This window comes from Pteronotus mesoamericanus, unplaced genomic scaffold (genome assembly GCF_021234165.1).
Source record: "Pteronotus mesoamericanus isolate MK-2021 breed Mesoamerican mustached bat unplaced genomic scaffold, CSHL_Meso_final contig_32, whole genome shotgun sequence".
Lineage (NCBI taxonomy): Eukaryota > Metazoa > Chordata > Mammalia > Chiroptera > Mormoopidae > Pteronotus > Pteronotus mesoamericanus.
In genome coordinates, this window is record NW_026555134.1 from 1,479,309 (window position 1) to 1,495,128 (window position 15,820).

The 15,820-nt window shown below is 33.2% G+C and overlaps 1 protein-coding gene across 1 annotated transcript in view; it reads left to right on the forward strand.

The window, feature by feature from the left end:
* FZD3 (frizzled class receptor 3) overlaps nucleotides 1-12,307 on the forward strand; it is a 67,976-nt gene extending 55,669 nt beyond the window's left edge. Inside the window, exons 5-7 of the mRNA XM_054576013.1 lie at nucleotides 3,181-3,329; nucleotides 5,707-5,940; nucleotides 11,916-12,307. Coding sequence (XP_054431988.1) covers nucleotides 3,181-3,329; nucleotides 5,707-5,940; nucleotides 11,916-12,129 — 597 coding nt within the window. The 3' untranslated portion in view covers nucleotides 12,130-12,307. The remainder of the gene's footprint in view (nucleotides 1-3,180; nucleotides 3,330-5,706; nucleotides 5,941-11,915) is intronic.
* The last annotated feature ends 3,513 nt before the right edge of the window (nucleotides 12,308-15,820 follow it).

Consider the following 15,820-nt stretch of genomic DNA (forward strand, 5'->3'; position numbering starts at 1 on the left):
CATCAGTCAGATTGGCTTCTGACTGATACGACTTCATTTAACCCTGATTACCTCTCTAAAGGCTCCATCTCCAAATAAGTCATATTTTGAGTCACTAGGAGTTAGGGCTGTAACATACGAATTTTAGCGGGGCACAGTTCAGCCCATAACAATGGCCAATGAAGAATTTTCTTTCTTCCTAGTAACTGTTTTTCCTACATCTGAAAGTGATTTTGGTATTTTATTTTGCACCTAGTCACCTTGCCTTTGATTTATAATAGTTTTTACTTTATTTATTTAAAATGATATTTATAATCATTTTCTCTCCTTTATAGTTTTTATACCTTTTTTGTCTAATTGCAGTCAGAACTGTTGATACAAGGTTAATTAAGAGTAGTAGTAGTAGATCCTCTTGTATTCCTGATTTTAATGAGAATAGTAGCTTCTGGTGTTCCCATTAAACATGGTATGACTTTTGGAATGACATAGATTTATTTTGTCACTTTAAGGGCTTATTATCATCTATTTTAATTTAATTATAATTTTTAATAAATGAGTATTACTATTTTTAAAAGGCAAGAATGGATAATTTTATCAAGTGCCCTTTTTGGCATAGTGGAAATGATTATCGTATTTAGCCATGTATAATGTGCACTTTTTTCCCCAAATTATTGAGAGAGAACATAAGGATGCATATTATACATGGGTAGTACCTGAAATACCTTCCATCTGTTCTTGTGTTTTGTAACTATTTGTTATATAAAATTTCTTGTACCATAATATATTCAAAAATAAATGATAAAATTCCTTTATAATACAAGAAACAGGCATTTAAATATAAATATAATTTAATTAAAAAATTTAAATGAAAGACTTTTTGCCCTGAAAATTTGGGTCAAAAAACGTGGGTGCGCATTATAGATGGCAAAATATGATGTCTGTGTATATATATTTTTTTCTCTTTGGTTCAATAATGTGTTGAATTTCTAAATCAGTTCCCTAATATTGAACTACCCTTGCTTTTATATATTCGGTTATGACATATTCTTTGAATTTGCTGTTGGATTCTGTTTACATAACAACTCATAAATGAGAGAGACATCTACAGTTTTGTTGTTTTATTGAGTCTGTTGAGTTAGGTATAATTTTATGCTTGCTTCTGGGGTCTTTGTAGCTATTATCATTTCTGCATGCGTATGTGCACATGGGCTGTTTTTTCCCCTTTGTAGTTTTGATCAGACTAGAGAATGGTTACTTACTAATTTTTCAAAAGACCAACTTTTGGGTTTATTAATTAGTTATTTTTGCCTTCAAATTAATTCCTTTTATCTTTAAATTTATTTTCCTTAGGTTTGCTTTATTCAAGATAAAATGATTAATATTCCTAGTTAGTCATTAGTCTATTAATTTGATTTATGGTTTCTTGTTCTGCAGAAGTTTTAAGTTTTTTCTTTTTATAGCTTCTTTGTTTCATATTAATGTAAAAAAGGCCTTTCATACCTGCTGGTATAAAAAATGTTCTTTATAGTTTTCATAATTTTATATTATATCTTTAACTTTCTAGAATTTATTTTTTTTATTATGTGAGGTAGTGTCTAAATTATTTTATTTCCAGGTGGAGTGCCTACCATCCCAACATCATTTATTAAACAATCTATATTTTCCTCATTTATTTGAAATACATACTTACCCTTTCCACATTTTGTGAAAAATTCTGTTTTTCTTTTTGGATTATATCAAGTGTAAAAGATTCTCTTGAAGTATTATTTAATTGACATCTTTAAAACATTGAGCCTTTACATGTAGAACTAAGGAATATTTCTTCATTTACTTCAGTTTTTCTGTGTTCTTCAATAGGCGTTTATCATCTTTTTATTTCTTATTAGGTTTGTTTCCCAGGTGTCTTACAGTTTTTGTTAAGATTATAAATTAAATTGTTTTCATTACTTTTCTAATCTGGTTATTGATGATAATATATAAGAAAATTTTTATTTTTTAAAGAAATATTAATCTTGTCCAACTTAGTTACTGAGTCCTTTGATTGTTTCCTTTTTTTGTTGTTGTTGTTGATTCTCTTGGATCTTTCTGGAAGATATTACTGTCTCTTTGTTCCTAGTACTTACACTGTGTTTTTAAGTCTTGCTTCTAGCAAGGTATCTTATTGAATTAATGAGGACTTCCAGAATGGTAGCGGTATTCTTTATAGCTCCAGAGGACAGAACTAGGACAGATGGGCAAAACAGTTAGAGCTATTTGAACATGGAAGAAAAGTTGATGTGACAATACTAATGTCAGATGTAATACAACTTAAGTATTAATAAAGTAAAACAAGCAGCTAGAGCATTATTGAATTTTTATAACACCTCACATAGGCTTGAAAATAAAAACTGATAGGATTAGAAAGAAAATTGATGAGTTCACAGTTATGTGAGAGATTTTAGCATATCTCTATTAAAATGGATAGGTAAACAGAAAATTAATCAAGAATATAGGAAAGATTTGAACAACACAACTAATGAAGTTGATCTAGTAACACACAGAGAAAATTTTGTATCCAACAGAGAATATGCATTAATTTTGAGCATACAGGGAATACTTACAAAAATTGTATTCTAAGTCACAAAAGAAGTCTCCAAAATTTAACATAACCAGAATCTATAGAGCAGATTCTCTGACCACAATTAAACTTGAAACCAGCAATAAAAAGAAATTTTTGAAAAACTCATCTGACTAGAAACTAGAAAATGCACTTACAAATAACTCATAGGTTAAATAGGAAGCTTCAAAAGAGCCAGCAGAGTAAAGATGAAGTAGGTACATAGAATAACATATTAAAGATAACAATTTTTTAATATTGTGATGACCAAGGATAGGACTAGCAAAATTGGCCAATATAGATATCATAAGCTTCTATTCCTGTTCATGGTTTGTTTAGACATTAACAATGTTTTTCTTCAGAAGAAAACCAATGTGAGCTAATAAGAAAAATATAGAACTCAAAATATAGATTATAACTTTATCGTCAAGCTTTCAGGAGCTTATCTTTTCATGTATCCAGAAAATTAACTATAGGACTATATAATGAAAACATCAAATTTGTAGAATTATTTTACTATTTTTTTATTTAAAAAATGTTATAATGGCCTTTAATAGGTAGTTCTTTGTATATGTTTTAAGGTATTTTTCTTTCCCTTCTTGTAGGTCACTCAGATGAGTCGTCCAGACCTGATTCTCTTTCTGATGAAGTACCTGATGGCTCTCATTGTTGGTATTCCCTCCATTTTTTGGGTTGGAAGCAAAAAGACATGCTTTGAATGGGCCAGTTTTTTTCATGGTCGTAGGAAAAAAGAGTAAGTTGAAGTAAATTATCACAATGTTCACAAACTTCACATTTACATAAATATTTTGTGTTGCTTGCGTTAAAATAATTTGGATTTGGAGGAAGTATTTCAAGATTGTAACTGCAGCTGCCATGAGATTGGCACAGTAGCATCTCTTAATTAAAAGCTAAAAAATTGGGCTCTGACTGGTGTGGCTCAGTTGGTTGGGTGTCCTGCAAAGTGAAAGCTCTCTCTGGTTTGAACCCAGTCAGGGCACATGCCTGGGTTGCAGGTTCAGTCCCCGGAACTGGGGTACATAAGAGAGACAACCGAGTGATGTTTCTTTTTTATGTTGGTGTTTCTCTCCGTCTCTTTCTCTCTCCCTTCCCCCTCTCTAAAAATAAATAATTTTTTTAAAAAATTAAAAATTAATAATAAAAATAAAAGGTAAAAACTTGGACATGACAGTTAGCTCAGTTGATTAGAGCATCATCCTGATACACCACGATTGCAGGTTCAGTCTCTGGTCAGGGCACATACAGGAAGCAACTAATGAATGATTAAAAAGTGGAACAACAGATTGATGTTTCTCTCTTCCTCCCTTTGTCTCTCTCAAATCAATTTAAAAAGAAAATCTGAAAACTTACTCTGAGAAGATAGCCAAGTAGAATTGTGCTTATGATCTCTTACTAATTCAGACTATTTGAGGGAAGGCCAGTCTTTAGCTTTAAAAATCTAAATGATAATTTTTCTTAATATTAAAAACAAATTAATGCTTTTATATATTCTTATTTTATTCTCTTAATATTCCTGTGAGGGTTGGTATGCATTATCCTCTCTGTTAAAGATGAGAAGGCAGACACAGAGAGGTTAAGTGCCTTGGCAAGTCACACAGGTATTAGATTAGTCTTTCGCTTCCAGTTATTTGTTGTTCTTCCAAGTATACTATAAATGATTTAAAGAGGTAGCACATTATTACATTTTGATGCAGTACCCATTAAAGCCAAAATAGAAAAAAATGGTATCATTAGATATCATGAAATATCTTTAAGAAAATATTTTAATTCATTTCATACTTGGCTGCACTGTATGTTAGAGTATTAAGGTAAATATAAGACCAAAGCAGTCTTTTGAGGGCATATTTAAGGAATTTTTAATTTTTTGAACCCTTAGTTCATAAAATAAAACAAGACTCTTCGGTATTCACAAAGGAACAAACTATTTCAAATGTGTTACTCAGGATAAATCTTATATGAATACCATATCTGAATTTTAAGTTATTGGAATCCATGGGGGATCCATGGAAAATGGAATTTGGGGGATAACCTGTAAGACTCTTTAAGATTGTGTTTAAAATGTTGTGCCTTGTATGGGTAAATGTACCTTTATTATACAACTTAAAGTGCCTCAAAACAAAAATCTGTATTTTCTAAAATATTAGTGATTAGTATTTTCTATTAAACAGTTTAGATTGAAATAAAATAGTCACATTTTTAAAATATGTATTTCTTATCATATCTGAGACTGCTACTAGTGATACCAGAAAATGTATATATCCTTTAAATACAGTTTCAAAAGGCAGAGAGAGAAAGATTCATTCAACAGCTACACAAATGTATTTTTAGGCATTAATTCATCCTTTAAGAAGTCTATTGAATGCTTATGTGTGCTGTGAACTATTTTGGGATGCCAGGGATTCAATAGCAAACAAAACAGGCCAAGTGCTTTCATGGAGTTTTTTTCCCTGTAGGATTTACTGTGATTTATCTGTGTATTTGCTGAAGTTTTTAAATTCTCTCTCTCTCTCTCTCTCAATATGCACCTGAGGACATTCTTATTGAGTTTAGAAAGAGGGGAAGGGAGGGAGAAAGTAGGGGAGAGAAACATTGAGAAACATCAGTTGGTTGCCTCTTGCCCCTTGTACACACCCTGACCAGAGGCAGAACCCACAACCTAGACATGTGCCCTGACCGGGAATCAAACCCACGACCTTTCAGTTTATGGGACCATGCTTCAACCAGCGGAGCCACACCAACCAGGACAGCAATGTTATCTTATACCTGTCCTAAAGACATTATGTGGAGAGCAGTAAATTTCAAGAATGCCCTAGCTGGCATGGCTCAGTGGGTTGAACATCGTTCCACAAAGCCCAAGGTCATTGGTTGGATTCCTGGTCAGGGTACATGCCCAGGTTGCGAGCCTCATTCCCAGCTGGGGCACCTGCAGGAGGCAACTAATTGATGTTTCCCTCTCTTTCTCCCTTCCTACCCCTCTCTCTAAAATAAATAAAATCTTAAATAAATTAATTTAAAAAATAAATTTCAGGAGTAATGTCAGTGTTTTACAAAAGTTTGTCAGTCTATAGGAATGTTAATGTGTATCTTAAACTTAGTATTTTGTCATCTAGAATAGTGAATGAAAGCCGACAGGTACTCCAAGAACCTGATTTTGCTCAGTCCCTCCTGAGGGATCCAAATACTCCTATTATAAGAAAATCAAGAGGAACTTCCACCCAAGGAACATCCACACATGCTTCTTCAACTCAGCTGGCTATGGTGGATGATCAGAGAAGCAAAGCAGGGAGTGTCCACAGCAAAGTGAGCAGCTACCACGGCAGCCTCCACAGATCCCGTGATGGCAGGTGAGTTTTATTGGTAGCTTAGTTTATTTCATATGCTGAATTGGAGTTACACAGCTTAAGGAAGAGTAGCCAATTCTGAAATAGAAGTTGAACACTATTAATTTTTTTGAACTTTGCTGGGAACAGTTGTCCTCGATTATGGTCCAACTTAAAACCAGTCAAAGGAGTTTAGAGTTTAGACTTGATGCAGTAAACAGTATGGAGTCTTGGAAGGGTATTGAGTAGGGAGAAGACAGAAAGGAAGTGGTTATTTTTGATGACTCAGCAAACAATTATGGAATACGTAACTGTATTCCATACAGTTACCATACAGGTCAGTGTTCTTGGAACTACAAAGGTGATTTAGGCATAATCTTTCTTTTCAATAAGCTCACAGTCTCTAAGAAAGATAATGTAGTCACTATTGGTGTTGTGGTTAAAAACATGGGATCTGAAATAATAAGCTTCAGTTTCCTCATCTGTAAAATGGAAATAGTAATACCTGCCTCTTTAGGAATGTTGTAAAAAATAAATGACATGTTATATCTAATTGCTTAGAACAGTGCCTAAGTTCCTGATATTAACTTCTTGCTATTACTGTAAGTGAATAATTACAGTAAAATATGAGTATGATGGTACAGTTGGCCCTTCATATCTGTGGGTTTTGCACTTGTGGAGTCAACCAAATGTGGATGGAAAATATTTAGGGGAAAATGTTACTGTGTTGCTTATATGTATTGGCCTACTGTGGTTGTGTCTGTCCAGAAGATAGAAGTACAGACTTTTTCTTTTGTCATTATTCCCTAATCAGTACAGGATAACAACTAGTTACATAGTATTTACATTTTATTAGATATTATAAGTAATCTAGAGATAATTTAAAATATATAGGAAAGTAGGCTGGGTGGTGGTGAGTGATGGGGCCTTCAGTGGCAGACTCTCTGCTGCCCCAGGCTCGACTCCTGAAACATAGGAGGTGTAGTGTGCAGAGGTTATATGCAAATACACCATTTTATAGAAGGGACTTGAGTGTCGGTCTGCGGGGGTCCTAGAACTAATTCTGGGTGCCTACTGAAGGAAGATTGTATAGTCCAGAAGTTGGCAAACTTTTTTTCTATGAAGAGCCACATTGTAAATATTTCAGGTTTTGTGGGTCAGATGGTCCCTTTGGAAATGGCTACATTCCAATAAAACTTTACTTACAAAAACAGGAAGGGCATGAGGTGAGAGAAAACTTCTCAGAGAAAATGAGAAGGGAATGTGTTTCCTTGTAAATTTGACTGCTGGGGACACTGGATTAGAAACTTCTTAGGAGCTTCCCAATAATTCAGTTGAGAGATGACGGAGGTTAATGGGAAAGTAGTGGCAGCAGGAAGAGAGAAAGAACTGATCTGAAAAATATTTAGAAAGAAGAAATGAAAAGATAGGAATTGGTGATGGATTAATAGCAACTAAAAAGAAGGATTGTGCCAAAGATTCTTTTTTAACAACTTCTAGTTTGGGAAACTGAAAGAATGAAAATTCTTATGCCTAAAATGGAAAGCATTTCTATGTTAACTTTAAAACATCTGTTCCTACAACTGTCTGGTATTTTTTCAGTCTCATCTCAGCTTTTCTCTCAGTCTTCTCTATCCTAGTGTAGGATATAATTCCTATACTGGCTTTCTTTTTAGATCTTCTCAGAAGATCTTTTGTCTTCTAACTGGGTCAGCTACTCTGTTTTAAAAAGCAGCAGTCTTCCTTTGCCTACGATATATTTTCCGTCTTTTTTCCGTTCTTTTTCCTTTTTCTTGGCCGATTTTGAAGTGAAATTTTGACTATTTCCTAGCTACCTATTCCGTTCTTCATTTCTTGTATAACTATTTATTTACTCCTTTCCATATCCACCTAAACTGTATCATATTTTTAACCGCACTCAAAGATCTTTTCTCTTTCCTGCCTTTTATCGTCCATTCAGCACTCCTATATAAGAAACGTTCTTCTAAGTTCCAGGGGCCCAGCAATGGAAGACAGAAGAGTAAACAATAGTTTTAATGCACTCTAATGGGTATAATAAAATTATATACAAGGTGCTTTAGGATCCCAGAGTAGAAAATGATCTAACTCATCATGGAAAGTGAGGAAATTTCACAAACAACCTTGCATATCTACTTGGACTAGGATTCAGATGAGGCAGTTGGAAATTAAAGAGTAAGGAAACAGTATATGCAGAGGCAAGAAGGACAGAAGGCAGTTAGGTACTGGAGTATGGCTACTTTGTAGTATTTAAATTTGGACAATCGTGGTGATAAAGTCAGGTTTGTATTTGAGAATGATCATTTTAGCAACAACATAGAAGAGAAAGAGATTTTAAGTAAGCCCTGTTGGGAAGTTTCTGCAGTAATTTAGGGGTCCTATCTTAAGACACTCACAGGGAAGGAGGGAATCAGAGAGTCTTTTAGATTATGTTTTGTCAACACCACCCACCATGAAATAACTATCAGCATTATTTGACATTTAATATTATTAACCTCATCCTTTTCTATAAGGACTGAACATTTTTTTCTAGTGCAGTGCCTATGCATATAAAGAGATATATAGAGGAAATGTAAAGTGTAATTTCTGCATTCTAGAAGCATATAATCTTGTAGGGAAGATAAGACATATATGTAAGAACCAATTAAATAATAGTGGATGCCAGCATATAATTAAAACAATGAGTCCTAGAGATGACTGATATTATGGAACTTCAGAAAAGGGAAAGATCAGGTTGGCCTGTGAAAATATCTTAGAGAAAATAGAGTGTGAATGAATGTAACAAAAGATAAGTTCATATTGAGTAGAGAATTTCTAATGATAATTATAGGCAATTTCAGCCTCTGTAATCTGAGTGGAACTGGAATTTAGGTAAGAAAGTTTATAATCATTAGTATAAGGACTTGGTAATTAAAGTTGAGAGAGAATCCCTTAAGTTATAATATAAAAATAACAGCAAGAATAAGACCTTGGTAAACATAGTAATAATAATACAGGAAGAATAGCCAGCCTGTGATTCAGAGAAAGTGCCTATAGACTTATGAGGGAATCAGTAAAAATAGACTGTCATGGAATCCAAAGACTAGATTATAACTTCCTGTAATGGCCTTTCCTACCTCTCTGTTTAATCAAAATCATACTCATCCTTTAAGGCCTACTTAATTCCCACATCCATGGCTGTTAATTATCTGCTTTTTAATTATTCTTTTGGTGTGACCTATTTTCAATACAGTTGTCGTTCCTCAGCTGAGTTTGCAGCTTCTGGAGAATGAGAAATAAATGACAGCCATCTCTGTGTTTCTCCCACAGTATCTAGCATGGGGGTAGGGGGGTGGGGTGGGTGGGTGGGTGGGTGGGTGGGGTGTGTGTGTGTGTGTGTGTGTGTGTGCGCACGCACAAATATATTGACTAGCTAATGATTTTAGAAATAATGTGAGGGCTCAGAACTATAACCCAGCCTACTAAGAGTATTCTATAATGTGGCAGATGAACACTAATTACTGTAAGACTCCCTGCCATACCCAGAACCTCAAAGCAGATTGAAAGATTCCAAGACAGCCTTGAACCTAAAACTTTAAATGAGGATTTTCATAATTCCAAAAGCCATCTCAGGGAGATTTCTTTTTGCATCAGTCAGTTTTTAAGTGTACTTGTTAATGCTGTCTTTTGGCTGTCTTTTTCTCATCATCTCATGGTTTCTTGGTTATGAGATATCACACACACCCTGCTTCTCACGCTAGTCCAGACTCCTTGGTTAATTATTGATCTCAGTGCCACATAAAATACAGAGGTAAAAACTCTTACACATATATGTCAATTTGAAAGAATAAATAGTTTTAGTTTGATGAGAAGATGGGTAGAAAAGCAAGTGGATGAGTAGATAGGTAGAGGTTTGGGAATGAGTGATTAGGTTGGTAAATGTAAGTGACAACAAGGGAAAGCTAGGGAACGCATAATGAGATAATAGTGAAATTACAATGATCTGAATAACTATATGTTAATGGTAGCAAATAGTGTAGAGAATCAAAAAGAGGAAGTCATTGTCAAGTTTCTTTCATTTTTGCTTTGGAATAGACCATATTATCTTTTCAGCAAATTAACCATCCTAATTGCTTTGCCTAAGCTTATATTAAGATTAATGTACATTTTCATATTGTATATTAGATGGTCACAGTGGTTTAAATGATTGTCAAAAGATAAATAAACTTGGTAATTCCCACATATACAATTGAGATTAAATACTATAATTAAATTTATCTTTCTATGTAGTTGATTCCTAATTATCCATGGGTGTGTTGTTTATATTCTACAGTTTTGTGGATAGCCCGATATCTAACTTAAATAATTAGATATAACTCAATATAGTAATATTTTCTATGAAAAATGTATTTTTTAATCATAATTGTAACTCAGACTTAGGTTTCATCTTACAAAATACCCAGTTCATACTTTTAAATAGCAAATTGTTTTTTTTAATTGCTTTCATTATCATTCCTAGAGTTGTATCAGATTTTGATTTTTTTCATTCACCGTATTTATTTGAAACAGATATTTATGAAGTCACTGAGAGGTGAAAGGTCTTCAAATCAGCTGGCAAACCATATTTGGAAAAATCTTTTACTTAGTTTAGAGCAATAATTATTATGCAAAATAATATTTTCATTTAACATTATAATTATTTTACCAAAACATACGAATCAGATTTAAAACTGGAAACAAAAGACATTCTTTCTTTTATAATTTTAAATGGAGTTCTCAGTTTTTAAAATCTGTGACCTAATGAAAACATTATTTAATGAGCACTGCTGTAAAACTAGTTCTCCTCAGTAGTGTATGAATCAGTTTTTAAAATCTTTAGATTTTATAAGTGATTCATTCATATGGAGTCATGAAATTTGTTATAATTATGAAGGAATGATAAATGAATGCTTTGACAGCCAATAGGTCTTCAGCTGCTTATGAGTAGTTCTTTTGATGACTATTTAAAAAAGAAATAGCCTGCTATGTTCTTTTTATTTTTAGAAATGTTACTTAAAATTTAGTATATTAATTAAAGTTATAATTTTATCTAAGTTTTCTTTGAGGTTTGTTATACTAAATTAATACTTTTTACAAGAAGGTGTATGTATGAGAGTGAGTTTTCTTATCTCTGATGGGGCTCCGTGAGTCAGGATTGCAACAAAAGAAAATTTAACATCTCCCACTGCTGCCTTTCAAGACAAGTTCAGTGATGGGGAAGAAGACTGCTGCAATGAGCAATGCAGCCCAGTTGACGTACTCAAACGTCTTAGGTTAGGGGTACTGAGATTCTGCTTTAGCAGAAATGTAAGTTACAGTGTGTTAGGATGTTATGTATGTTTAAGTACATGTTCATTCTGTGAAATAGCATGGCATCCTCAGAGCCCTGAGGAAAAGTAATTAAGACCATTTACAGTAATTAATTCAACTGTTAACTGGGCTTTCTGGAAAAGAAGCTGTTGGCACATACTGTCATTGTTGCTTGCCAGTTCATTTCTCTTTCTGGGGAAGGTTACATTAATTTATCCTCTTATTTCATATGCTCTCTATTCCTAGTCTTTTAGTAAAATTTGAGTTGCTGTACTTCTAATTATAACCAATTTTCTAGATTCCCTAGGTCAATGCCATACTTCCTCTAATGTTGTTCTTTCTCTTCCTGAACCCACTCCATAACCCAAAACTTATTTGAATGAAAAAAGTTAACGTTAGCGTCTGTCCTTTTGCAAAGAATAGGACCTTAATTCTGAATCTAATGAGTAAATTTTTTTCTCTTTTTTGGTTCACCATATGAATAAATTCTACAGTATTAATGAAATCACTGTCAATCATCAAAGGTGGTTGTTACTTTTTCACTTGTTGGTTTCCTAGTTATTTTGCTTAATGCAGCATTTTCATGAAAGATTTTAGTGTTATTTTTGTAGTGTGTTCTGTTACCTGCTTCAAAATAAACTCTCCTATGTTAGGTATACTCCCTGCAGCTATAGAGGAATGGAAGAGAGACTACCTCATGGCAGTATGTCACGACTAACGGATCACTCCAGGCACAGTAGTTCTCATCGACTCAATGAACAGTCACGACACAGCAGCATCCGGGATCTCAGTAATAATCCTATGACTCACATCACACATGGCACCAGCATGAATCGAGTTATTGAAGAAGATGGAACCAGTGCTTAAATTGTCCTGTCTAAGGTGGAAAATTTGTGCCGTTTAAAAAGCAGATTTTATTCTTTGCCTTTGCATGACTGATTGCTGTAACTCACTGTTATCATGCGTTCAGTCAGGTGCAGATTGTGTCCATTTGAAAAGTAAATTTTTGCTTTTTATATTGCATCAAACTTGGAACATCAAGGCATCAAAAATGCTAATTATATTGTGACATAAATAATTCTTATTTCTAGGTTATGAAGAGATAATTATGTCTTGTAAGCATTTTTATAAACCCACTATTTTATATTTAGAAAAATCCTAAAAGTGTGGTGACTGCTTTGTAGTGAACTTTCATATAATATCAACTAGTTGTGAGATAACATTCTGGTCATTCTATTAATAAAACAAAGTTTCAGAATGAAAGAACTTACTATGCAAAGTTTATTTCTCAGATGAATGGTAGGACTTGTGTAGTTTTATTTCCACTAAATGAAAAAGAACTTGTTTATAAAATGTAGGAGAATTTGATAAATCAGCAAGGGTATTTTAGCTAATAGAATATAAGATCAACAGAAGAATCTGATTAGTCTCTTGAAGGCTCTTTCAACATTCCATCAAAATAAATTTCATCCAGACAGATACAGTACTAGGAGTATATCAATGGGCATTTTCTCCCTATAAGTGAGCTGTTTTTTACTACTTTTGTAAATATTACTTTTACTGGCCATGTTTTTATAATTTACCCATATGCATGTTGAAAAATAATTTGTAGCCATCTTTTCCTATGTAATAGTATTGATTCATAGAGAACTTTATGTTCAGATCTGTTCCATGAAGGCATGTAATAAGATAAGCATCACACGTTATAAGGGTTTTTTTGTAGTAACCACAATTACAAAATAGCAAAATGTTTTCTCTGTATTTATTGTTGTATTTTTCTACAGTGAGATGTGATCTTGCCAAAGCCACCAAGTCTTGGTATCCAGGCCCCTCCTATCAGTGAGTTGATTGTCTGTACTTGCATTGCTCAATAGCAAATGGCCTACAGCTTTTGCCCCCTATCCATATTTTCAGATTCTGGATCATTCTTGTTCACAGCTAAAATATATATAACCTAAGTTCAAAGTGGTGATTTATTTGGGGTATCTGAAAATCATTGTAGCTAAATGAAGCATGATTAGTCTTGCTGTGAAGTATCTTTAATCGTAAAAATACCAACTCAAAAGTGTTTGACATTTTGTCTTGTAACATTCAAATAATTTACAGTAAAAACTGTGAACTTTATTAGCCATGAAAATGATCAGAAGGGAAGGAAGTCTGGAAAATGCTGGACGTGTTATATAGAAAAGTATTTTAAACAAGCGTGTCCTTGTCCCTGACTGCAAACAAGAGTCACTTGGGGATGCCTCTGATGCCCAACACCTCCCTCTCCTTCAGGTGAGAACTGGCAGTTTTTAAAGAAGCTTTCCAAGTGATTCTGATCTGTAGCCAGGCCGCAGGCTGTTTTAAACTAACTTGCCCCTGCTGGGCTGAAAGCATATTTACATGTGAAAATCTAGCGGGACTCAATATTATGCTTTTACATCATTACCTTATATACAACTGTTCTTCATTTTATTTGTCCATTCTAAAATGTAGAATGCTGACCCCACTTCTAAAAGATTCCTATTCAGTAACTCAAAGGTGGTAAGGCTTTAAAAACTGAAGTTATAAAAATACCACAGGTAATTCATGTGGAAATAATCCAAGAATGACACCTTAACAAATATTCTAGACTCCAGAGAGGCCTGGCTTTATCATATGCTGGCTTTTGTCCTTTAAAAAAATAAACTTTGAGCTTAAGTTCCCTTATTTGTGAAAGAAGATAGAAGATAAATACCTACCTCACAAAGTTGTCAAATAGGGATCAAATGTAAAAAGTCATATGAAAGCTCTTTGAAAGCTGTAAATCATAAAATATAAGGGATTAAAGTTATTGAGGATTTAAGACATTTATTTGAGGGCTACATTCCTTGACATGTGTTTAATTCATGTGTACTTTTATTCTTTTTCTTTTTTAACAAAAAGTACCAAAAAATTAGGTGTTGAAAAAGAAGCTTTTATCAGGCATAGAAGTCAGTTTTCTGATAATAATTGGTTGTCTATCATGTTGTTTCTTTCAAAGTAAATATATTAACATTTTTATTATTAATTCTTTGTAAGATATATTTGAACACTTGGCCCAACATGTTTTTCTTTTTCCTCTGTCTTCGTTGTCTTTCTCCTTGGAACTGGAGTTAGTGCTTAAGATGGAGTGTGAATTCCCTCAGAATTGACGTTTAGTAAACCTTTTCTCTGAAGGCCAAATTTATAATGACTAATTTATAAGTCAATTAATAATTCATGAGGCTTTTGTCTGAGAGTCTCCTGAGAACGCCGTGAGAGGACCAACACAAACATTCAGAAACAAAAATAAGAAGTTAAAATAGAAGGTACCAGTTTGAGCTCAAAGATGTTGTCAGTCATCACCATCTGCATTGTATTATCAATTGCCAAAATGTTAATTGGTTTTCTCTTACAAGTGGCCAAGTATAGACAGTTAAGTGAACATCACTGAAAATCTTAACTCTGTGCTTCCTGATTTTATGTATTCTTTTGCATCTTCTCTCTTAAACTGTTACATATATGCAAATGCTATATTGAGATTTCAGTTACTTTCAGTATCTTAATTTTGCTCCACAAAGTTTACTTAATCCTGTTAATTCAGTATTTGGAATAATAGTAGTTAGTTTGGGCCATGTTATTCATCAAACTAGTGCTCCAAATTAAATTTTTTTAAGAGACAGTTGAAGAACTCCATGTAGCAAAACAGAATTTTCGAGTTTCAACTAGCTTAAACCAACTTGAGCAAGTCTGGACAGCTTTCTTACCATATGTTTAACTTTAATTTGTGTTGTGATTGGCATATGATAATGTTTAGTGTTTTATTTGTTCAGTTGATAACTGAGAGAATAATAGTGCTCTCTAAAATGTTAATATGTAGTCAAAAGGTTTTTGGAAAGTACTTTGATATCACCAGTATTGTATTTAGTTTATTTAGTAATGAAAAGATCCAACACAACATTAAATTCAAGATAGTAATTAGTTTCTAAGGACAGTTGATTAATAACTCAGTAATTAGCACAGGGCTTAGTACATCCTAAAAAAATAAATAAACGAATGAATAACTCATGTCATGCAACTCACTTTTACCCTAGTTGTGAGAATCTCGCTTCAGTTTGAAGTATCTAAATTTAAACTAAGTGAAATGAAGTAACATGAAATAAGCAAATTGTACCAAATGAAACTTATTTCTCCTATAGTAGCAGTCCATATTATATTTAAATTAAACAAATATATGTATACACACACAAACTTGTACCAACACTTTATATTAATTTTTAAAGAGGGAACCTATTCTTAAAAATATTTATGCCCTTTTTGGTTTATGTGAAGTTAGATCTCTGTGTATTAGTTGGGTGAATAAATATTCAAGCAAACCTTTATTAGTATTGATTTTCTGATGCTTCTTAGAGCAGACTTATAAAAATTCAAAGAACCTCTTCAAATTAGAAAATGTTTTCGACACTGCAATGTATCTCAGTATTTTCTTTGTTATAATAACTGGAAATAACTGAAATTGTAACTATCTTGGTTTAAGCTATAGCCCCATGAAATAAAATGAACTACTTTAATTTTT